The sequence below is a fragment of the Seriola dumerili genome, unplaced genomic scaffold (assembly GCF_002260705.1).
Source record: "Seriola dumerili isolate Sdu_G_001 unplaced genomic scaffold, Sdu_1.0 BDQW01000079.1, whole genome shotgun sequence".
Taxonomy (NCBI): domain Eukaryota; kingdom Metazoa; phylum Chordata; class Actinopteri; order Carangiformes; family Carangidae; genus Seriola; species Seriola dumerili.
Window position 1 is genome coordinate 1,450,361 of NW_019174334.1, and position 25,880 is coordinate 1,476,240.

General features: G+C 43.3%; 1 protein-coding gene across 1 annotated transcript in view; it reads right to left on the reverse strand.

Moving 5' to 3' along the window:
- Positions 1 to 25,880, reverse strand: part of prex2 (phosphatidylinositol-3,4,5-trisphosphate dependent Rac exchange factor 2) — a 90,250-nt gene that overhangs the window by 29,998 nt on the left and 34,372 nt on the right. The window contains exons 12-28 of the mRNA XM_022744313.1: positions 25,065 to 25,168; positions 24,926 to 24,975; positions 21,015 to 21,090; positions 19,852 to 19,924; positions 17,982 to 18,124; positions 17,543 to 17,635; positions 16,061 to 16,209; positions 15,885 to 15,970; positions 13,794 to 13,930; positions 11,926 to 12,043; positions 11,082 to 11,266; positions 9,211 to 9,372; positions 6,349 to 6,571; positions 5,997 to 6,204; positions 2,379 to 2,558; positions 1,456 to 1,550; positions 691 to 773 (exon numbers count right to left, since the gene is read on the reverse strand). Of these exons, the coding sequence (XP_022600034.1) occupies positions 691 to 773; positions 1,456 to 1,550; positions 2,379 to 2,558; positions 5,997 to 6,204; positions 6,349 to 6,571; positions 9,211 to 9,372; positions 11,082 to 11,266; positions 11,926 to 12,043; positions 13,794 to 13,930; positions 15,885 to 15,970; positions 16,061 to 16,209; positions 17,543 to 17,635; positions 17,982 to 18,124; positions 19,852 to 19,924; positions 21,015 to 21,090; positions 24,926 to 24,975; positions 25,065 to 25,168 (2,165 nt within the window). The remainder of the gene's footprint in view (positions 1 to 690; positions 774 to 1,455; positions 1,551 to 2,378; positions 2,559 to 5,996; positions 6,205 to 6,348; positions 6,572 to 9,210; positions 9,373 to 11,081; positions 11,267 to 11,925; positions 12,044 to 13,793; positions 13,931 to 15,884; positions 15,971 to 16,060; positions 16,210 to 17,542; positions 17,636 to 17,981; positions 18,125 to 19,851; positions 19,925 to 21,014; positions 21,091 to 24,925; positions 24,976 to 25,064; positions 25,169 to 25,880) is intronic.

Here is a 25,880-nt window from a genome sequence, read left to right on the forward strand (position 1 = left end):
ATGAACACAATTTGCTGTGGAGTATGTAAACAAAGCTGGGGAAGCTGCTCTACAATAAAACAAATGACAGGAAACAGCGAAAAAATGCAGAGACAGCAAAATATAGTTTTTTCTGCTCTTCCACTGTCGATGGAGACATCCTCATAAAACTCCTCGTGGATGGTCTAAGAGTGTGTGTGTGTGTGTGTGTCTGTGTGTGTGTGTGTGTGTGTGGTAGAGAGTGTAAATGTGTACTCAGATATGGTCAACCTTTGCCCATCCCCAGCACAAGTAAAAACAAAACACTATTCCTATTCTTAATACACAAATGTTCAAGTAAGACTTTGACCTTTAAAAACATTAACTTGGGCATGAAAAATAATAATTGTTTTATGTTTGAAAATCACAGTTGAATTATGAGGATGTTGCACATATTTAACTGGGATGATACATCTTGTATGTGGGTAAAAGACCAATCAAATCAGAGCCATTCCCAATCTATCACACAGTCCAACATAATAACTGACCCTCCACCTTAGTTAGATAAAAGAAGTTGAATTCATTCCTCAGGAGAGGATTCAAAACAATGTTTATCTGCAAGATGTTCAGGGACGAGAGCAGCTTTTTAAAAATCTAAAGACAGTGAGGAAGTCAGTATTCCCACTGGACAGCCACATCAGTCACATCTGTATCGATTGTTAAGAGACCCACCTGGCTAAACAGATGCTCCAGGAAGCTGTGAAGTTTCTTCTGCTTATCGTGGGACAGCCACACACTGGAGGGCATCTCATCTCCTACGGAGGTATGGTTACAATTTATCGGCATTAGTCAACAAATGTACAGTATTAAACTCATGCACAATGACTGTGTGTTGTCTTACTGCATCAAAACATATATGACTGCATAAACAGCATGTGTGTCTGTTCATTACCTTTCTTTCAAATGTACTGTATACATTCTTTGGTCTTACGGTAAAGAAAAAGAGATGATACCTGACATCACATATAGCTGCGAAGTGTGTGTGTGGCTGTGTGTGTGTGTGTGTGTGTGTGTGTGTGTGTGTGTGTGTGTGTGTGAGACACAGAGACATCCTAACAGAGAGTGGGAAAGGATATTTGACAGGATACACAGCTGTGTAACACGTTAATGACAAATCCAGCTGAGATGTGTGGCCAAACGGCTGTCATATCCAATTAGATACAACGTCAGGCATTTTTGTTCTCGCCTTCCATAGAGGTGTAATCACCTCGGATTGCCCGATTGTAATCATGACCTCTCACTTATGGGACTATTTTTTTGCTCCATTGTGGTTAAATGAGGTCATGGATTACGATACCTATCTGGTCTGTGTACTGAATGTAGCCATTTACAGATTTACAGCTCATACCTTTTTTTTATACTGTAAATTATATCATTCTACCTGCAAAAACACTGCAACGGTTACATGGAGGAGAATAATGCGTTGCATTCGTGTACCTGAGTCCATCTCATCACTGTGAACGTAGGAGCTGCAGTGGCTGCTGCAGATGCTGGTGAAGGAGGCGATGGAGTTTCTGTTGCTGTTACAGTCACTGATGAAATGAAAAATATGTTTATGACACAATATACTTCCTGTACTACTTCTTCTACACTTGTGTCATTCTGGTGACCGGTAAATAAAAAAGGTACCACTTTTCAATAAGACTACACTTATAAAAGGATTTATAAATGGTTTATGATTAGGTTATTAATTCGGTTGTTGACACTTATACACAAGTTATAACACAGTTTTCATACATTGATGCAGGCTCACTATTTAGCAAGATCAAGTTCATGCTTACTACTCATTAATCTTACTAATGGGTTACTACCATTTATAACTGGTAAAATGAGCCTTATTGTAACTGATTAATAAATTATGTGTTTTACACTTTACAATAAAACTCCATTTCATCAGTTATAAATGTTGTAACTATCTGGAATGCTGAAGTCCTAGAGAAGATAAAACATCTCCATTTTAATATCCACTGTGCTGAGCAAACTGATAGCATGAATTATAATATATATAAATGATATTATATACAAATATGTGAAGAAGCAGCTGGTACAATCACTGGGTGATGGGGGAAAACAAAGAAAGCTCAGTAACTAATGAGATATGAGGGTTATCAGTACAGATACATGTGAGCTCATTATTTGGCAAGCAACCGGTCGCTGTTGCCGTTTTTTATCGAATGTGTTATAACAGCTTACAAATGATTAATAAAGTGTTAACAAGCTAATTGATAAACTAGTTATAAACCATTCATAAATCCTTTATAAGGGTAGTCTTATTGGAAAGTGGTACCATATAACACAGTATTAAGACGTCTCTGAAAGTTCGCATCTTGTATGTAAAACACCTTTGACTTCAGTTATACCTGTATGAGTCTCTGTTGCTGATTGTGTCATGTCCGGAGTCCTCCTGCTCGTCCCCTGCCACATTAAAACACACTTTCTTCCCGTTGCGCTCCCCCTTCTCCCCCTCACTCTCTGCGGAAATGTAACTCTCCGGGGTCCTCGCCTCTGACGCTGGAGGGTGGGTGATGGAGGACAGAATGCTGATGGAGAGAGAAAGGGAGAAAGAGAGAGAGAGGAGGGATTACATAAAGCAGCGACAACATTCATCCAAAACTAACACTCAAAACAGCATGATAAAAACAACGTCTTTGATCTGACTAATGCTGCACAGGAAGCTCTTACGTGTGCCCCAGCACAGTAACATTTTGAACTGTACATACAGTATGTACAGTCAGTGCCTTCATGTGCGTGGGCTCGAGTGTGGGCTCCAACAGCTGACCGAGGGGGGGGGGTTGCAAACAAAACCCCAACCTGTTTGTGCTTGGCTTCCGCACCAACAGCTTCAGATGATCAGGGATCCACATCATATTAATAGGTCAAAACGTGAAGCAGGTTGCAGCTGTGTCAACACGCTGCAACTCGGCTGCAAAGATCAGCTCCCCTTCTCACTGTTCCTGCTGGTCTGTATTCTATCAGAGGGCTATCAGAGGAGCAGGAAGAGGCCGGCCAGGATATTTTCACAGTTGCAGCAACACATGGTGGCATTTAAAGCCATATTCCAATAAATGCTAAGCTTGGACTTTTTTTGATCTCTCCCCACGCACACACTCTGACACGCGATGTCTGTTTACATTTCAGGCTTATTTTAATTTGTGTCCGCTTACATTTTCCATTGTGTCATAACATTGGCCTTAAGGACATTTCAAAGTGGGGGCAGCGGGGAGGGGCTGCTAGAGGCCACACAAAGCTACGTGAAATAAACAACCTGTCCCCCTCACGTTACCCCAATGCATCTCAGATTTTTATGCCTCATTATGATTTTAAACACCTCCACCCCCACCCCACCTCCCCATCCCTCTCTCTCCATTGGCCCCCTTTCTACCCATTCACAGGCTGACTAGGCCACAGAGATGCCCTCATTATGGGCCACTCCAGGAGCCACCACAATGCCCCTCCAAAGGAGAGTGGCATTCCATCACTATGGAGAAGCTCTCCAGGCTCTGTGATTGGCTATTGGTTAATAAAGAAGTGAGCGCAGTTTGGGGCCTTTGGGGTGCAAGCTAACGGAGGGAGCAAAGGAGGATAACAATGACCGGATCAGAGAAGGGGCTTTAACAGAGAGAGGAAGAAGGGAAAAAACAGAAGGCAAGAGAACGAGAGCAGGCCAAAGTACACCACCGCTTATTGCAAGCAATCGGAAAGATCTCTTAATCTCTCACAGGTAGCTCTTTAACCCACTTCGACACATTAAACCATTAGACATCAATCGCCTTCATTGCATCTGTAAGTGCATCTGCATTACAAAGCTTCACATCAGGCAGTTTCGTGGTGGGACATTTGCATAATGTTTTAATCTATACTGGGGTAAATAAAGTGGAGGACCCAATAGCTGAGAAACCACTGGCAGTCAGGATGCTATTAATGATGCACACAGAGTAAGGGAAAGATATGAAAAAGGAGGAGGAAAGTGGGGAGGAAAGGGGGGGGTATTTGATCCAGGAAGGGAGGAGGTCTCGATATAAAGCACGTCACTGGGCACGTCCACACACAGCTGTGACCCCTTGTCTGTGGCCTCTGAGACAAAAGTTCACAGGTCGCTGCCTCAAAATGGATTCCTCTACAATCAGCCAAGAAATTATGCAACATCATTCTACATCCAGTTGTTTTCTTTTCCTACATTACTTGAGGATAATTCTAATCTACTATGAATGTACTGCAGACTTCCTCTCTTAACGATGTTTTTTTTTTTTTGGGGGGGGGTTTGAAATAACGTACAAAAGAGCCCTTTATAAATGTGGCCACTTCAGTTCATTATTACATCATTATAAAGTAGTGCTGTCAAAGTCAGGCACACCCAGCACAGAAAAAGAAAGGGACAGAGAGAGTGAAGGATATCTGTGTCTATGAATGCAGGCGGGTGTGCAGACAGTGTGTGGAGGAAATAAGACAGAACAAAGAGGAGCTAAGGGAGCACAGAGAGAGGAGGCTGGGGTGCGTGAACAATAAAAGTAGTAGTGACCCTACACCAGTCAGTGAACAAGTTAACAGGCAAACTAATCTAATGAAGAAGAGCTCAGGAGGGTTCAACACACCCACACCGGTCAGAGCAATGACATCGAGCTTGCAACTGCTATTAGTTCCACACTCTCAAGCCCCTGAGCTGTGCGTGAGCGTACATCTGCGGACGGTCGAGGTCATCATCCCCTCCACAGCCGCGTTTCGCACCATTCAAACGCGCTTGGATGCAGCTACGCTTATTGGCAGGAGCAAGGCAAAGATTTGCCCAGACTAAGTCATTAAGCGCCCTGCTGTGGACTGGACTCATTATTACCGCGGTCGGGTGACAGCTCCGCTCCATCTAGAGACTTTTAATGTCATTCTCCGAATTCTGCTGCCACAGCAGAGGAGACTTCTAATGACTAAATCAATCACATGATCATCTAAGTCAGCTGTCCACCAACTATTACCAACTACTGCAGGGGAAAACTGGAAGAGTGAAGTTTGTTTTTCAAGATGTCTCACTTAGAAGGAGGTGCTATCATCACTTTACAGGTTGCTGTGTGCGGGTATGTTTCTGTCTACTGCACATGAATGCATCGTTTGTCTATTGTTAGTGAATGGCATTTCCAGAGGGCACCTGGCCCTAGTGACACACCCTCTACTTCACTGAGACTGTATTTCCTGTTTGGGGATGGGGGATGCAGGAATGGTGTAGTGTTTCCCATTTCCTTTCCGTAGCCTCGTGCGCCTCCAGACAATGAACCCCACCAACCATGCTGAACACAGAGTGGCCAGGCAGGAAACACTGATCTAACACACACACACACGCACACACACACACAAATGGATACAACTGTATACAAATGAAGTGTGAGCACACTTTTGTGAACAAATCGTGCAGACATATTGTAGAGAAAACCACAGAAACGACTGGATGTTTCCGTTTTTCCTCTTCCTTCTGTTTCCCTCTACTTCGCACTCACACACACACACACACACACACACACACACACACACACACACACACACACACACACAGGTGCTGGATTAATGACCAAAATGTATGCCCACCAAGTGCCAGATGCGGCACACTGGCCACGCAGGCGGCTAAAGTTACAGCTTGTTATATGAGGCAATCTGGTTTTCACAGGACAATTCAAATTATGTCAAACAGAATCTGTGGCAGGGTATCTCTTACCATCATAAACAAAAAGTGATTTGAAATGTTTCAAAAATATCAATTTCACCCTTTGTTTTGCAATTTGTGGGGAATATGTTAGAATAGATGAATCTCAAACTCCATTTAATGAAACACAACACCCAGTCTCACATGGGAATGATTTGCAGGGAGTTTTACAAATGAGAAACAAGAAAGCATGTGTTTTTTTGTTTTTTTGTGTGTGTATGCATTTGTTTGGGAGTTTGACTTGTACAGGTACAGATGTTAAGACATTAAGTATGTCCACGTAGCCACTCACTCATGAATATGGGCGCCGTGCGTCTCCATCTCCTTGACGACAGTGGTGAGTTTGTAGAGGAGTTTCTGGTAAGCGTCCAGGGTGAGCAGGTCGTCTTCCCTGAGCAGGAAGCGAAGGCCGTGTCCCTCAGTCCTGCCCAAGCTGTGACCCGATGGTGCGGCCATAGTGGTGATGGCGTGCTGGACGTTAACCATGGGGTTCAGCTTACCTGAGGCAACACAAACATGTCAGGAAAGAAAAACAAAAAAACACAGATAAAAAAAGTGTGGAATTTAAAGCGACTTGAGATGAATATGTCAAATGACTCCGCTGGGCAGGTGCTTATCATGCTCCCCCTCTCCTCCTAACTCACCCTGCTCAGCACTGCCGCGTCCTCCCTTCTCCAGTGTGTTCTTCCTGTTGTCCAACTGCACACCAAAGGCACTACCCAGAGAGGTGGTGGTTTTGGGGTAGGAGACCTCCATCACGTTAATATGACAGTTTGTGGGGCAGAAGTCGCTGCTGTGGAGGGGGGACACCTTTGCCTTGGCCTGCTTAAAGGTAGGCCACGCTCTGTTCTTCAGTACCCTAGCAAACTGATACAAAAGACAGAGATGCTGATGGTTGAGAGATAAAATGTTGACAGTTTCCTTAAACGGGCTCTTTGTAAGTTTTCTCTGCTGCTGAACATGGTTTATTCCGGGAGCAGGTGGTGGTGATGACAAGAGCTTCGGCCATCGCTGCGTTTACGAGACAAGAGGTTATAATACGCCTGAGTGAGTCGCTATCGTAAAATGACGAGACTGGTTGGGGCTAGCTGGTTAGCATGCTGACTTCAGTAGGAGAAAAGCCGTGATAGAGACATGAGTTAACATTGGCATTGCTTTCCACTGCTGCAGACAGCTGTTGGAATGAAGGAATAAATAAATGAATAAATAAATAAATAAATAAAGGAATGAAGTTTGATGCTGAACTCACAACATCTCTTCTAGGCTGGTAAATAAACAGCTGTTAATGCTAATGCTGGCTATGTAGCCATAGCAAAACTTACAAACAGCTTCTTTAATGTGGTCAGAAAAAGTGAAATGACAATGTGCATGAAGCATGGATAGAGATATTGCACTACAGTTCCACTGGCTGCAGGGAATGCCATCCTATGATACTATTGGCTGGTAGGTTTATAATCAATAGTAATCAAAGGCGGTGGATACGGGATGAATCTAAGCATTATATAGCAGGCAAAAAAATAATAGGCTCCATGTGAAATACAGAGCAGGCTATCAGTCAACTCAGTCTACTGTTTTGTTCTACATATACGACAGCTGGCACTGAAAGAAAAACATAAATAACCATTAGTGTATATTTTCTACCCCCCCCCCCCCCTTTTGTGTGGCAGCTCAAATATTTAACCCAAATCAAAGATCCAAGACAGACACATAGCATCGTCATTGCTCACATATGTGAAGAACTCCAGACCCCACCACAACCATTTATCATTGAAATGGATACGAGTTGAATTAAACATGATGCATAGCAGCTCATATCATCATGTTTTAAGATAATATGATGAAAACACGTTTTATTCTACTATTTGTGATATGATTTGTAACTTCAGAAACCTTCAGAAAATGTGGTCATGTTTTGGAATTTGTTCCAGAGGAACTGTGACTAATATCAAACACACTTCAGACTAAAAATGGAGTTACTTCAAATAAAATAAAGATCCTTTCAGATAGGTTAACATCACATGCATCCTGTATACGCTGTTGAGTGATCGAAAATATCCTCCAGGGCGGCTTAATGCTATAGGAAGGACCATAACCTAACTCCTTCCAACCCCGCTGTGAAGGTAAACTTCCTTAATGTGCTAAGAGATAGCATCTCCGCACAAAACACAATACACAGCAGGGAGCCTGAAGGAGTGCTTGGATCCAATAGAGCTGATACAGCACATTTTACACATTTCAGTTCTTTGCAACATTTGGTTGCACTTTCCTTGAACCCTCCGTCACAGGGCCTGTATCCTGTCTTGGATGTTACACAGCAGATGCTATAAACCGTTGGATCAGTTTCTAGCAACTTGGGCAGCTACATAAGCATAACAGAATTTATATGTTAACTGAGGGACGTAAACCAAACATCTCTCCTCAGTTATCTCAAATAGTTGGAGTATGGAGCCGTGGCTCCAAAGCTGATATGGGTCCAGATCGGCCGTGAGCTGACCTTCTCTCTTGATGAAACATCTCTTCACATCTCCTCTGGCTCTAGAGGTTTGTGGACCCTCATTTCCAGGCCCCGAGTACACATCTCTCCTTTTATCACTCGGTCTTACTGTGCCTCTTTATTCCGTCTTTCATTCTCCCTTTGTCTACATTTCTTGCTCCTTCTCTCATTCTCTCTCTTTCAAACCGCCCAACCACCACCACCTCTTTACTCTCTAGGGGTCTGAGAAGGAATGCTCCAATGCAGGAGGGGATCTTACACAACAAAAGTCCTGGCTGTGGCTTAGCATGGCTATTTATAAGTGACTGGTAATTAATCCAAGGCCCATGCTAATGTTGAGTCAGATCTTTTCCCTCCTCCCTCTCACGCACACTTGCACGCATTAGGATGTTTTGCCTATAGACACATGCTTGCAGATGTGAATGAAAAGTGATGAAAATACTCTGGTTGTAACCTAATTACAAACAAAGCACTAGATAGTACTACATATCGCAGACATTCAGTCAGTGCTAAGTTTGCAAGTCAGTCACAGACCTCTTGGGTAAATATTGCTTCTTCACATGTGGTTCTCGATGAGAACCGATTACATTTTTAAGACCAAACTGTGCGTCGGGTACAACTTGTTTGCAGTGTGCTGTCGGATTGATGCACTTTGACATGTTGATGTCAGCACGCCATCAAGGACATCTATGCCTTTTCTGTGTGTTTTCTCCACTTTCCCAGGTCCCTACATGTAGGAGATTCTTTTCAACCACAGCCAGTGTGCAGTGGAGGTCAGCATGCAAGTCCTGTCGCAGTGCATCTATGCTGGATTGACTCAGCAGGAGAACCACAGTGAAAATTATATAAAAAAAAGTGGTATTCCTACGCCAGCGGCATCCTGTTTCTATTATTGTCAGTCTACAGAGAATTGCAGAAGACAGAGTCAATTTGAAGCTGTGTGAAAATATACTTATGCAGTTCATGGTGGAGAGAAATATCATCTGAAGCAGAGTGACTGATGGATAGTTACCTTCCTGTAGTTGGTGATGCGCCGATTAATGTGCTCCACCCTGTCACTGCACATGGCACTGAAGCGCACCTGCAGCTCCTCTGGGATCACGTCACAGCTGGAACTCAACCTGCCACACATCTGCACCAGCGTGTCATCATTACGCGCCAGCGCCTCCAGGATCTGGCCAGAGACAGGGCAAACAAACACAAGGGATGACTAACTCATATGCCAATGCCTCTAAAATCCCTTTTGGAGCCACTAATGGGTTGTAAATGAATGACCAAGCTCTTTTTTCATTGGAAAATAAAATTTGGCTGGTGGGATGATTTCTGTACAGAATTTCATGAGCAGTTACACTCAGATGTCTGAAATTTCCATGTGCTATTCATAAATCCATCCACGGAGATGAACCCAGATTGTGATACATATGCTGTACATATGTATGTAGACTCTGACTTTCCAGATCAGAGATTAGATATGAGCAGGAAGACAGACACAAATCTCTGAGCCGTATTAATGAGTTGCCCAGTGGAGGAGAGAGAAAAGCAGTGGAGGAAATGCAACAGCAGGAAGAGACTGAAGCACAAGAAAACCTGCGCACCCCGACAGCGCTGGCGATATTAAAATTCAACATCACACAGATCTCCGAGGACAATATGGACGGCTGGGGCAGATGTTTATAATAATACTGCAATTGCTTTCACTTTGAAGGAATGGGAAACTACTTACAGTCGCAGTCGGGATAGAAGTTTTATTTTTGTGCATATCACTTGGTTTCATTTTGCTTGGTGCTTTTAAAGACTTTAAAAAACAAGTACTGTAAATCTACAACAGTTTAAGACGTGAACCCAACTTACTATCTCTGCTAATTCACAATAAAGGAGAGAGATGTTGTTCATTGTGAAATTTGGCAGTAAGACTGCTGCAAACTGCTTTTGATTTTCCACCCCAGCATGTGTGCATCTATGTCTGAGTGAATCTTCTTCCCTCTGTACGTCTTAAATCAATAATGATCGTTCTGTGAACATCACCGCCGGGATGTAAAAAGCATGCACTTAACACAGCTGGGAACTAATATGACGAAAATACAGCTGTCAATTTTAACTAGCATCAACCCCCTCAATCTACACAGCAGGAGAGCTGTTGGCTATATCTGTACTGAAGAACTCAAAGACAAAATTAAACGTGCAATTTGAGCATCCTTTTAAATCTGAGGAAAAATAATATGACAAAGTTCTTTCGAATTATCAGCCAGAATCGGAATGATTACAAATCCTAGTGAGATTTCACTTCCATGCAATCAGCATCTACTGCTCCCCTGTATCCTGGTGAGAGACAGAAGCATTGTCATGGTTTGTTTATTATTGTTCTCCCTCATCAAGTAAGGTGCAGCTCTGAGGTGATGAACACCAACAGCAATATAAATCACCTGAAAGGTAATAAAACATTCCCTTTGTCTCTCTCTCTCCCTCCCTCCCTCCCTCCCTTTCTTTTAACCACAGCCACCTGGGATTGGCCTAAACGTTTGCTTCATAAATTCTGATAAAAGTAATTGACATTAGTTGAACAGGACATTCCACTAGATTTAAAACTAGATTTTGACACAGGGCCCCCTAGGTAACACAGCACATCAAATTTAGGCACAAGTGCAAATGTTCTGTGCTTTTATTGTGAAAATTACCAATTCAATTAAAGTAATCAAACGACCACATCAAGTTCATCTGGAGCCCAGTTGGTTGGACCAAACAGATAGCATTGCTGTTTTAAAAAAAGAAATAGTTTGAATCCCACATAACTAAAGCAACATCTAACCAGTTTAACCGACCAATCGGCCTAAAGTCAAGTCCAAATGTCCAGAATTTATCCCGCTTAAGTTTTGGACAGAATACCTTCGCAGTGAGGCTGAAGAATCCCTTGGGTTCAACCATCTTTTCCAGCACATGGCACTTGATACCAGCTGTGCTGTCATATTCATACACCACTCCGTACTCCAGGTGGACGTTGTCTACCGTCAGACTCACATGGTCCTTCTTCCCATCAATGATGGCTATAGTGTTGAATTTGTCCATCACCTCTGAGATTGTAGAGACAGAGAAGAGCAAAGAGACGGCGGCGAAACAGATTTCTGTTAACACGCAAACATGGCGGGACAGATGCACAAATCACGAAATTTATGCGGTGATTAGGTTCTGTGATAAACACAAATAATCCCCATCTTCACCACAAAATGCGCGGTTACAGCGTTGGAAGTGTTCTCATCATCATCGCACTCTGTTGGCAGTGTAGGAGGTCTGAGACCACCAAATCTGCAGTTCATTTGAAGGAAAGACCCTCTGCTCATGGCTTTCTTCCATCTCCCCACAAATGATGAGCAATTCCAAGAGCATTAAGTTAACCGGCCCTATGTTAACACAATGACTTAATATGGCAATAAATCCTGCTCCGGAGCTGTTTGCTATGAAGGGAATAGCTTTCCTGTTTTACTTTCTCATTGGGATCCATAAATCGCAGGGGGGAATTAACACTTGATGAGCCAGAGGAGGCGGCTGTTCTCAGACTAACGCACTCCAGATGAGCCTGTTTGGAGCTGTGTCTGACTTGTTAACTGGAGCAGGCGACGGGCTCGTGAACAAGCCTGTGTTATGTCCACAGACACCTTGAGGAGAATTTATTTTCCCAGATGAGCAATTCCCATGTCGTTACTCGTGAATGTGCATGTGTGAGTGCGGTCACCTTCGACTTTGCACTCAAAGCCGTCTCCGTTCTCCTCTGTGGTGGGTTTCTGGTTAGTTTTCTGGTTGTCCTCCTGGGCGCTCTCACTGTTGTTGTACACCCATTTTATAGTGTCTTGCTGCATAGGAAAACAATAAAAGATTTTATTGTATTTACAAGTTAATTGAGAATGTTTTTGCATCATAAAAGTTTTTTTTAACTCCATCAAATGATATGATTTTTATATTCATACACTGAACTTGTATTGAACTGCGAATGTGTTTTCAGTCACGTAAAATCAATTGCAACCATTACAGTCACACACCCACACAACTGTCAACACAAATTGTAGCATTACTCGTATCCCTGCATTCTCGTGGTGAAAAGGTAGCATTTCTATTACTAGAAAGATGGGAGATTAGAAGAAAATAAAACTCTAAACACACAGAACTGTGGTATGCATGTGTGTGTGTGTGTGTGTGTGTGTGTGTGTGTGTGTGTGTGTATGTACAGACAAGCTGAGGTTTGGGTTTGATGTAGCATGTTTAGCTGATTCTGCCCAGATATGGTGTTCAGTGTCACAGTAGGGTTGGCAGAGCATACAGTGTAAAGCCTTCACAAACATATGGAAACATGGTGCTTGGTGAGACCACAAAAGCAAACCCATGCCAATCTCATCAACTCACTCTAGCGTGCTGCACAAGCCTGTCTGTGTGTGTGTGTGTGTGTGTGTGTGTGTATGTGTATATATCTGTCTGTGTCTGTTCTCAAGACTCCACACCCAAACCCACAGTGGGTTTTCTGCCAAGGCTACATGCTGTGCCTGCCTACTGGTCTGTGGTCTTCTAGTGTAGAACCGCGCATACACACACACGCACACACACTGAAAGAGAGAGAGAGAGAGAGAGAGGGTGTGAGGGAGAGAGAGAGAGAGAGAGAGAGAGAGAGAAAGAGGGTGGTTCCTCTTTATAATCATCATAATTGATGTAAACCAGCTCTCCAGTAGTGTTGGAACCCTGTAGTGCTTCATTAAGCCTGAAGTCCCAAAGGGGCTCAATTATAGCGACACACCGCGCTAACTCACACCATACACACACCCTTGGGTTTCTATTTTTGACACAGTTTTCCCACCTTTAACAGGTGGACTGAGCTTGATCTCTCCGCCTACACTTGTCTTTTGTCAACTACTCTGGCTGGCATGTTCCCTTGTTCCTCCATCTTTCTCCTCCCTCCCTCCAGCACTTTCACCCACCCTGAGTCCCAGCCACCCCCAGATCCTTTCCCACCTCTTGCTGCAGCCTGCCAGTCTCCCACAGCAGGCCCACCACTGTGAGCCAGGGGTCAGCGCTGGAGGAGCCAAAACTACTATTATTTCTGCGTAATGACCCAAGACAAGGAAAGATGGAGTCAGAGAGGGAGAGAGATATGAAGGTAAACGGGAGCTAGGAGGTCTGTCTGCAATTTTTTTCTCACGGTCAACTAGTCCTTGCTTTTTTTGTTTCTTTTGCTCTTTTATGATCTCCCACACTTCTCCCCCTTCTAGTTTCATTGCATAACTCTCAAGATCAAGGAGCGTATAATTCAAATTATCTTAACTTTCTACCCGTAAGGTCATGGGAAATGAAAGGGTGACCTCCAGTAAGTAATCTTTATAAGCCCAAAAACCATGATAATGAACTAGATCAAACATAATTGGAAAAATCAATTCCTCTTTTCTTAGGGAACTGTATCTTCATTTATTCCAATTCTAGTTTCTAACACTGCTTATAATGACGTACAGTAGATTTTGTTGTAAAAATGTACAGTATGTCACCGTTAAAAGTGGATAAGATGAGTTAAACCATCAGTTTATCCCCATTTGCCTTTCCTGCCCTCTCCTCCTGTCTCACCTGTGTGGGTCGGCGGTACTTCCTGCATGCGGTGACATGAGCAATGACGCTGGCATGGCTCTCCTTGCTTACGTTGATGCCATTCACCTTGATGATGCACTGGCCTGGGTGGAGGCCAGCGATGGCTGCAACCGTGCCTGGCGTGAGACGGAGACGAGCAGAAGAGAAAGGAGGGGCGTCAAGGGCAACAACCACTGCACATTATCATGCAGGTGCACTGAAACAAACACCAGCATACCCCCCCCCCCAAAAAAAAAAAAAACTAATGCATCTTCCACATCCTGTACACAAAATTGGAATGAACAACATTCCTCTTTTTTTCCCCCTCTTCTTTGTATTTACAACTTTGTTTCCTGTTTTGGCAGCTCAGGAGTGTGAGGGCGAGCTTGAGAGGAGGGAAGTTGTTTATCTGAGGTAGACGAGGGCCTCTCTGAGGGCCGTGATTCAAACCCTAAGAGAACCTCATGGTTTACAGCTATCCGAAGGAAGTACATGGCAGACTAAATATTCCTACCATTTGTTTTCATAGTGCCTTAAACCATGAATACCTCACTTTGCAATATAAAGAATCTGTATTCCACTGACCAAGTATTGTAAGAATGCAATGACTCAGCTGCAGTTTCTATTAAGTGTCTTAGAAAGAATACATCAACAGACAGGTCCACAGTACTAGAACAGAAAAACAGACTACAGACAATCACAGCAATAGAGCTAATATGATGGCTCTACTGCTGTGGAACACAAAGATACAGAACTCTAACTCTTTGTGTATCTCTATTTTTGATTTCCTATTACAGGCTGATATAACAGCTTTCTCCACTTTCTCCACTTCATATCTTAGTTGAAAATACTTTTATATTTAAATACATATTTACAGAAACAGCATGTTTTTATATTAAATACAAAAATAGAGGTATAGTTATTACTGCTAAATATGGAACAAGACTACAAGTCTACAGCAGAGGTAGAAGCTCTATGAAGCTGTCCTTGAGATAAATGCTACTGTAGTAGTAGAATGGTAACATTGATGATTACCACTGATGATGAACCAAATTTCGTGACAATTATATCAAATAGTCTTGGAGACATTTTGCGCAAAACTGCACCACTCGTGGCGGCATTAGATGAAAAGTCAGGGGATCTCAAAGTCTTTAGGGTTCAACCTCTGGGCACCATGAATGTCAGGATAAAATTTCAGGGCAATCAAAGTGGTAGACTGACCGACAAAAGTGCCAATATAAAACGATGACAGTGCAGCGAGCAGTCGCCTGGATTTCATTTGATGATGAAGTTATCTGTTCAACTGCTTCATACCTCTGTCTTACCTCTTCCTACTCTCAGTTCCTCTGTCTCTAATTGGCTTTACCTGCTCCTGTTGACCCCAGACACCAGGGGACAGCAGGTGTTATGACAACCCAAGGGATTAGACAACTCCTACATCATCAGCTCTGTCTCGGGGGGGGAGGGGGTCAGAGCATCTACTTAGACACACAGGTTCCCAGGCAACCACACCATGAAGCTAACACATGCACATACACACACAAGCACACTTGCACACATGAAGGCGCATATCCAGCGCAATTCTACCCTGCTACCCCACTTAGATTGCTTAAGGGAGAAAAACAAGTTTCAATTCCCCTGAGAACAGCCAGACAAGGCCATGGATTGTTTTCTGATTGTACCATATCTTGTGCCAGCCCCTGATAGCAGTGCTACTAAACATGCTGTGTTAGGTAACAGGAGGGAAAGAGGGGCTCTGATGAATTTGGATCCAGAAAAAAATTTGCAGACCGTTTCTCCATCACACAGAGGAATCGAACTGGTACATGGCAATCATTGTGATGTGGAAAATGACTGATAACCAGTTAATTCACAGTTCTGGGAGAACCATTAACCAACCAGCTGAGCCACATGAAGAGCATGAGGGGGGTGGGGGGGGGGGGGGTTGGCCTCCTGTGGCCAAGTCACGCACACCCCCACAGACTGGTGTGGCAGCTGCTCGCCAGCTGTGCCACAATAACAGAGAGGTGATGTGAAGACCTTTGCTGATGAAGCCAGACAGCTCAAGCGGTGGAGACGGCGATCTCTTACCTCTCCCAACAGCATGGACCACAGATGGACCAAAGCCTCGGATCTGGAACCCTAGCCCATCAGCCGAGTCTGGGATCTTTACCGTCCTGCACACAAGACGAGAGGAAAGGCAATGCATCACGCTGATGAATGCAGGCGATTATAAAACGTTTGACAGTACCTGCGAATACACTTACTCTCTTGGCTTGGTGCTGACCAGCACCCTGAGGGGTCCCTTGCTGTTGAAACATTGCCTGAGGAGAGCTTCTATTTCAGGGAAAGGCCTGAGGAACACCAGGTCTCCATTTATGGCAAACAACTTCTTTCCCACCTCCAGGCCAGCCATCTTACAATAACATGTAGTAGAGAATAGTAGGATTATAGAAACAGTATTGTCAAGGTTAGGTTTTAACATAAAACAGAATGCTTGGTGTATGCCGTTTTAGAGCTTCAACTTGTAGTATAAGAAGAAAACCAATATCCCCCAAGGATTTCAATATATGACACAGAAGAGCGTTACACACTCCCAGTCATTGAAAACAACAGCTACGAGTGTGCAGCTGGATCCTGTTGTGGATTTCATATTGAATATTTAAAAGCTAACGCACACAATGCGAGTCTCTATGCGATCCAGACCTTCCAAGTGCTAGATGAGGGCTGGAGGGAATTATGGGTCATGCGCTCCTCCGTCCCATTTTCATCTAGCAGATCAAAGCTGAACACCAAAGGAGACCTCAAAAAAACATGGCGTCCCTTTAATGCGCTCTACTTCTGCAGGAAAATGCTCCTAATGTTGGCATCAGCGTCCATCACTATGGAGCAGGTTTTTTTTTCAGAGCAAACAGTGAGGAGGTTTTTTATTTTTCATGACCGCATTTTAACAACAGAGGCCTCTGCGGACTGGCGTTCGTCTGCCGTGAAGGCATCGCAGCTTTGCAGAATTATTTGCAGGGAAACAAAATCAAATACAGCAGAATGATGCTGAATTACAAAGAGGATACACTGAACCACCATGAAGCCAAAACCACCCGTGGAGCCTGAGCCCTACCATGTTACAGCGGAGATTACATGGACTTACTCGTCACTGTACAATATGTAAATCCATTTAGTGAAGACTTGGTTCCGGCAGAGTTAATAACATTTTCATTTTGGAAATCAATCAACGCAATAAAATTGCTGCGCTCAATGGATTTGCTTAAGACAAAGGAAACATGCAAGATGCTTTAACATGCAGTTCAACTTTGGTGACACAAGCAGTTTTTTTGCAATTGACTTTTGTAGTGTTGCACCCAATTACACCCTGCTGCTGCTGTGCGTTGCAAGCAAAATAAATAGAGCTTTCTTCTTTTAACATAAACAAAAAGAGACTATAGGATGCACATCTAGCAAAAACTTTACTTTACAAAATTAAACTTTTGTCTATAGTCACTTCGCCACCAACTCTCCAGCACCAACTATGTGCTTTTCTCTGTGCCACTCTCTGGTGCAACTGGAACCAATACTAGTTCAGGAATACCTGGAAGAGAGTTACAGTCAAGCCTTATTAATTCCTCAGAGGGGTTTTCACATACTTTAATACCGGGGCTTTTCATATATAGTGTATGGATCCATGTGAATGTGCCTACATGTCCATACTCCTGAGTGTGTATATATAAGTGTGTGTGAATGTGTGTTTTCACCTCAGCTGGGGAGCCCTTCTCCACCGATTTGATGATGGGGACTCTGTTCCTCTCTTCCAGGGTGAAGCCATAGCCTCCATCGCTGGGCCTTATCTGGAAAATGACACGTCTCCCATCAGCAAAATCCCTGGCCAGCCGACCGAAACCATTCTCACAGAGCACAAACACATACACCAGGCGCAGATACTGGCACACAGAGATAGCAGCTACGGTGGTATTTGCTCACTCCTCTGAAAAGAGTGCTTACTGAGGTATAAAATAGACTTTTGCAGTGTTATGACTTTTCCTTCCTCGCAGCCATGTGTTTCGAAAATGATTTAGTGTGCCTTTGGATTCCTCTGAGTTGCGCGGACAATATAGCAAAGTCATAGCATATTAGACAGACTGAGGGCTAATGAATCAATAAGCCACCAAGGAGCACTGCGAGTGAGGGGCTCACCAGGAGAGACTTGGAGATGACATTCTCCACTATTTTCAGGTCGTGCTTCATGGGTTTGTGTTTGGTGTTGGAGCCCTCCATCTCCTCGTCAGCAAAGAAACGAAACAGCAAGGGCTCGTCTTTGAATTCACTCTTTTCCAACACTGAGGGCGGTGACAACAAAGTCATGAATGTAAATAAACCGACAAACGACTGAATAGGAACAACAGATCGTGTACACGTTTGCTGCCAATTTTCAAATGCATGCTATACTGTTATATACTGTCTTTTATTTTTGAATTTAGTTTTTGTACCATTCCATTCATTTCCAGACAGTATGAAAATCAATGAGACAATGACAATGACATTTCTGCAATCCATAACAACGCAATATCAAGTTTACTTTTGTGAAGGTTATGTTATCTTTCTAATGGCAATGCAGTTTGAGAGCAGATTTAAAATACATGCACTGCATTACCTCAAAACTATTATGTAACTCTGAAAAAGAAATTCTGCAGACTTGACAAATTGGTAAATAGATATTCATAGAAACCAGGGTATGCTTAGTAGAGTGGAAAATGCATTAAAATTTCTAAAATACAGAAACATGGTTTGCAAACCAGTATAGTACAGTATGTGATTTGCAGCAATTGGACTAAAACATTCCATATCATTAAGGGTCCTTTAAGACAGCTGTTCTACTTCAATGACCCAGGCTGTCTACTGTTCGTTCATTAAAACCTTGACTCTTTAACTGTTGCTCTTCTATTTTTGGGCAAAGGAAGAATATGTGCAAACTGTTAACACTTCCAATATCAGTGTCTGGTGCTGTGCAGAGGTAAATAATGTAGAAATCAAGCAGTTTGCAGTAAGTTGAGAGGTTTAAAGATGTTTAATCGTGCCAGTAATGATGTGACATGCCCAAGCACATGCACACAAAAAAAAAAAAACACCGCGAGAGAGAGGGAGACCCCACTTTCATGGTAAAATATCACTTTTGAGTGAACCCCGGTCTCCACAGCAACATAACGCCTTCACCAAGATGTTAAATTTTGAAACGAAAAATAGCCCTGAGGGGAAAAACGTTTCCTTCTAACATTCCCTCATTTCATTCCCCTCAAGATCAGATCTAGCGCCAATAGTTTTAATAGCTACATCGTCAGGCCAAATAACTTACTGGCACGAATGGCAAAATTACCCTGTAGGCTGTGGAAGCAAAAGGAAGCTTGATGGCTGGGACTGTTATGTTCTATAGATGTGCTGGTAATTTGTAGTGTGAGGGTTGAACTGTGGGTAGTTTGAATGGTTACGTCATGGGGGTACGAGGAGGCACGCTGTGACTCATACTGTAGCGTGTATGATGTGGACTTTGGCACGAGGGGAGCGCGGAGTTAAAAACAAGTCTGACTCTCATAAACAAACTGTAACCATGGCTACTGACAGTTTTGCACTTAAACTTGCAAACACCCATGCATTATATGCCAAGTTCTCACAGCTAAAGCAAACCATGCATCTACCCTGCACTTGGTCAGTTAAGTCATATCCGCACAAGTATGCATGAAGTTAATGATAGTATGCATGAATACAGCCATAGCCCTAACCACACACACACACGCGCGCGCACACACATGCACACATACAAATTCATTACTGGATTGGAAAAAGTTCTATTCCTGTAGCGTGTCAAAGGGATTATAAGTAGAAATGGAAAGAGAACAAGAGTGGTGGTGTTCTAAAACAGGATGCTAAATGCCAGGCGCCCTCTGCGTGGTTTCTCCAAAGCATTCAACTCTCATTTAGTCAGTGATGGAGAGGATTCCACGGTTTGTGCACAGCATGATCAGAACTTTTTTTGGTCTGCTGAAATCCTCAGCAGTGAAAAGCGCTGTACCGTGATGCATGAAGCCATTGTCGCACAGCTCCACCCCCAGGATCAATGCTTCCTCCCTCGTTCGGCAGTCCCCCTGCACCAAAAGACACAGAGAAAAGAGAGAGGGAGCGGACGCAGAGGAGAATGGAGACAGATGAAACAAAGAGTGGATGGAGTAAACAAGTAAAGGGAAAAAAAATAAGCAAAAGACGATGGGAGAAAATGAAGTAGAAAGACAAACAAAACAAAGAACATTGTGTGTTTAGAGAACAGGCAAAATGTCACACTCACACCCCCCTTTGTTCCTGCATCCAAAAGCCCTGAGGCCAACAGAGCCACTCCACTCTCCTCCACACTCCATCTTAAACACAGCAAAAATCATGTCTGCACAGCAAAGTGTGACAGCTCTTGAAGTCTCGCTGAAGGAGTAAGAGCTCTCCTGCTTGTCTGGGTCAGACACATTCATGTGGACTACCACACACACACACACATGCACACGCACACGCACACACATACGCACACGCACATTTACATGCACACAAAGATGTGATGTCTGCCATTGATTCTGCGGTGGTCGCCGTATACGTTTCATTTCTTTGTTGTCATCCTGGACAGGACTATCAATCTGTCAACCTCAAAGCTTCCTGTCAAAGTCAATAAAGCTTAGCTGTCAAATCAATTCTGCTTTTCTCTCTTCGTTTCCTTTTGCTCCGCTGAGCCTCAAGTCTGACGGCCAGAAACGCTTTGTTGTCTCACTTTCTTTCCTCTGTAGCACATCTGCACCAACCCCGCTGTTATGACAATAGCCACTTGCATCTTTCACTCCCACCTTCTCTCAACCTCTGTCTTCCTGTGGGGCAGCAAATGTGTTTTCAATAGGCTCAGAAACTAATGTGGGTGATTTAGAAAAATATGTGTGAATTAAATCAAAATCACAATATTATTGATTATCACAATCTAGTATTGATATATAATATAGAAAACATATGAAAAACTTATATATTTAAGAATTGAACTGATGATTTTCAAGTAATGTATTACTTTAGAAAAATGTGCAAAGCTAGTTTTGGAACTTTTTGAATTACAGTTTCCTTGGAATCATCTATTTGGACAAATTTTTTTTATAAACAACGCTGGATGAAGCTGATGACTGCCTCAATGGATGAAGGAGTTTTAGGGCTTACCTGTGCAATAAGCCAGTCTATCAGTTTGTTGGCCATCACCACTGACTTGTAGGTCCTCAAATGGTAGTCCTTATCCCTGGATGGGTAGCAGAGTAGAAAACATGAGAAGGATTAGGAAAACTATGTTCTACATGTTGCTACATCGCCATCATTAGCATTAACAGCTGTTTACTTTCCTGTCTAGAACAAACATTGCAAGTTCAGCATCAAACATCATTCTTTTACTCGCCAAGAGGTGTCTCTAGCAGTGTAAAGCAACCCTACTGTTTTACTTCCGTTTCTGTCACTTCTTTTCTCCTACTGAAGTTTGCATGCTAACTGGCTAGCTCTGGTCCGCTTGGCCTGTATCGTCACTTTTCAATACCAGGTCACTATGCTAACGTTGGCTGCGTAGCGACAGCAAAACTGCTGTAGCTCCTTTACACTCGGATTGTGTCATGCTACTATTCAACTGTGTGATTCATAATAAACCCAGATGGTGAACATGTAGAGCAGTAATTGCTCGGTCTATATAAACACAATGCCTAAAAGAGGACTAATAATTTCCACTGTCAGCAAGGCGTGGTCACTCTTTAAGCACTGGCAGTTGCACCATAAATCTAAGTGAGTTTCTGACAGTTGGTGACAGCAAAACAGCATTCCTCCAAGCAAGGCTGGTAACGACCCCAGCAGTGTTTGGCCCTGGGGTGCCCCATGTCAGTCTGGTGTTGCTGTTCTCAGTGTTACTCACACAGCCGCACTTCGCCAGACAGCGAGAATGCCGTCTGAAATAGAGCCGTGACTTTCCCATGAACACAGGGGCCTCCCCGGGGAACGCGCAGGGGCTGAGCTGTGGGCCGGGAAAGTCCAGAACCACCACGACTTCCACCACTCTGCCACTTCCATCACATGCAAACACTCACACACATACAACCGCGCGTACACACGCCTGTCTTGCACACACAGAGTTCAGACAAGTCAAACATGACATGTGGGCCAAGTTAAAGTCCAATCTCAGCTGTCTAGAGCTATTCAGAATGTGAAGCGTGAGAGGTCAAATGCTGCTCTGTTTCCTCCACAATGGAGGACTCTGTTGCGTAACTGCATTTGACAGGCTGTGTGGGTCTCTGTTGGGGACTGTAGTGCTGATATCAGCCGGTGAGGCACGTTACCCTGGCGTGCCATGCATAAAACCAATCGACCGGAAGAGGCAAGAGGCATCCTGTTGTTCCCTTGAACGGTAAACTAGAGCCAGGGAGATTGGGGCTACAGCGGCTGGTGCACAGTGAGGCTGTCAGAGTGAAAAATAGGGGGTAAACAGTGGGCCATTGGGCAGCCATATGTCCAGCATGAGGAAACAGCAGCTTGACGAGTAACAGAGGAAAAGGTCAGAGAGCTGGTTTTTAACTTTCTGTCCAAAGAAGAAAGTTTCCCTTGACATTTTGAGACGGGTAAATGGATGATGAAGGAAAATGTCGTATTTTCAAAGCATTTTTTTTGGAATATATTATACAGAGGATGATGAAGGTTTTGAGCTTTAATCAACTGCTTTCAGTCCTGATGAATTACTCAAGTACACTGTAGCATATCATTAGTTACTTTGAAAATCTTCCACATATATCCATAAATATTGAGTTTCCCAGGGACTCATCAGCATAATGAAAAAAACTGATCAATATTTCTCAGACGCTGAACTGAAATGCCAGTTTTTCCATTCTGCATGAAGATCATTTATGAGTGACCTTCACTGTAATTTGTGGGTTTGCAGCCTCTCCACACACTGAAAAATTCTTCTCATTACATATTTAAAGTGTGTAGCTGTGTGTGGATAGTGTGAGCCTACAGTGGACAATTCAAACTGCACAATCAGATCACCCGGTGTGGAAGGACTCACAGCTGTCTTGTGAGGAAAACAGGGATGTGAATGGGGGAACAGAAGCTGCGTGGGGGTGCAGGGGCTGCGTAGCGTACGCTCCCTCTTTTGCGTCATGTCTCTCGCTCTGCCAGGAAATTCCACCTAATTAGGCAGGGGCTGATTGCTCCAATTAAACTCTGGCATTCCCAGGCCCTGTGATGCATTGTACCGGGATCTCAGTGAGAACGCACTGCACAGATCTGCTTGCCTTAGCGACACACACAACTCTAGTGCTAACACGACCAAGAGTTTTTACGTCAAGAGGTTTGGCTTCCACACAGGCACCGGCAGACTGAATGCTGACACATACTCACATCCTCACCCTTTAGGCTTTTTTTTTGGTAGTTGGATCAAACACAAATACAGAGAAGCTTCTATACTGGAATACATTCAGGATCAGCGTGCCCCTTCCAGCTATGGCACAGTTTTATTGGTGTGAAATTAAAGCTTTTCTTCAGGGCATTTGAAATCCAGCATAAACAGGCAACCTTAATGCGGTGCTTTGCGGTAAAACACATTAGCAGCCTCCACCTCAAACACTATTCAAATGGAATTTAGAACAACACCACCGAAAACCAAAGCATGCATCAAATTACTCTAATAAAATGAGATTGCTCCACTTCTAACTCTGTCAGACAAAGAGATGTTTTATTACATGTGCCAAAATTGCTCTGGAAAAAATAAAAAAAATTTAAAAACCCACCTGTTTTACATTTGAGTTTAAGAGACTATTTAATGGGCATGTTTGATGTTTCTGCTTTCACATGTTTACACTAATTACTGACTGTAAGATACTTTGGGATTGCCTTGCTACAAATATCCTTTTGTCATTCTAAGAGTATATCTTAACATCAGATAGTTGCACAGCAGACGCACTCCAATTTCAGCCATGAAAGCTTGAAACCAAACCAAAACTGATTTTCACATGTCAAAACTGCTGTTTTGCATCATGTTGCTGGTTGAAGAATTGGAATTAAAGTTTGCCTCCGACAGCTCGACTCTGTGTCAGGCCTTTCATGGCACAGGATCAATGTGCTGCCAGTCACATTCAGTGAAATGTATAAGGCCAATGTATTTTAAGTGAATGGCCCCAATAAAATGCAGTGTTTGAATTTAGAAACAGCAGAAAGTACAAGAAATGGTTCACTTGCTTTGACAAACCAATCACAATTTACAACCACTTAAAGTTTTCATCAGATAATTGTTTGCTTAGTTTTCATGATGATTGATCTATGGACATACAAGCTCAAGCTCAGTAGGTGTTTAAATTTCATCCATAGCATTTTTAGGACTTCCCATCCATGCTGGTTTAAATTCAAGGCCATGAGACCATGAGATGAGTCAAAAGCTCCAGAAAAAGCTAGTAAGAATACCTTTAAGGGGAATTGTTTTGTCAAAGAACTAGTTAGATAGTGAAGAATAAACTTTAATGCTGATGAAGACTATGCGATGGGTTGAAAGCACCAAAAAAAAAAAAATCTTGTAAAAGGACAAGTCATGTTGTATAGATGGTCGAGAATGAATTTGGGGATGCGGCTGGGGAGGAATGAACAATAAGTGGACCTTGAGTTAGGATCGTTTACTAATACAACTTTAACTATGTCCAAGGTCGAGAATGAGATTTGATATATACATCCTGATTCAATGCATTATTAAAGAAGCACCAAGAGAGATTTGTCACAATGTTAGCCATTTATCTGTATCCCACAAGTACCCAGACTACTTGAAACATCTGATGCACTCAATCTGCTTCGCCACATCTGTGTTTTGAGACCGGGCAGATAAAACCTGCCAAGCTCGATCACCCACAGGGCCCTGCTCCACTCCATCCCCATCTGTGCCTACTCCTTCCAAGTCAGTTTCTCTTTAAAAACAATGAGCTCATAGTTCATCATGATATTTCTCTCCTCCACTCTGGCAGCGTGGAGTTATTTTTAGGAGCAAGAGCCAGACACTAAGCTACCGGAGCCCCACCTGGCTGGGTTGCAATGGAGTGGAAAAGAAAATGGCTGCTTACCTGATGACAGGGGTGAAAAGGCTGTGAAGTCGGCAGAAGAGTCGAACACCCTGAGAAAAACAAGAGCGAGGGCTCGGGTTATTTCAGTGACGGGTGTCTAAAATTGCGATTTTGATTAAATGAGTCTCAGAGGGTCTACCTTTGATATGACATCGTGCATGTCACTTCTGGGGTGGTAGGTGCCATCGTCGTAGCGAAAGCGGTACAGCACGGGCTCAGGTTTGAACTGGTGTTTGTCTGTGACTAAAAATGCAATACAAAACACGAGCAGGTTTCTGAAAAGGACATGCGCCCGAATGAAATAAGAAACAAAATGAAAAAGTCTCAGTGCCTTTAGGGGCATTATTCGTCTTGCTTCGAATTTGAAAGTGTAAGAAGTTTATAAAAACATATTCAAGTCAAGCAGGGCTGCCACGGAGAAACAAGGTTTCCAGACACGAGGAAGACTCAAACCTCATACTGAGTGGTCACAGATAACAGAGCTGCTCAGAGCTCCCTGCTCCTCTTGCTTTAGGGGACTTTGTCGAAGACACTCCTATCTACAGCAATAGCAGCTGGCTCTGTATTCTTGGCTGCAGCCGTGCAGGTTCCATTAAAAGGTTTTTTTCATGAAAAGATATTCCATCGTTTTTCACATTGGGAATTCTTACTGCACTGTGAGAGAGCTCAGTGGGGCTCGGAGTTATTCCTCTCTGTCAGGAGCAGCTCTAAAGCCCAATCTCATTTCTCTGTGAGGAAGCAATAAAGCACCCCCCCGAGTGATTTAAGATACAACTTGGCTTGGGGCCCTACTCTTTTGAGGAAAAAAAAAAATACATGCACAGCAGTACGCACCATTTAGTGTGAATGCAAAGCTTTAGCCAGCTTAAGCCTCATGCACTAAACGCACTTGTTACCAAAAGCCACAGGACAGCCACTGAGCAAATATTACACAAACACTACGGCAAGAAGAGAT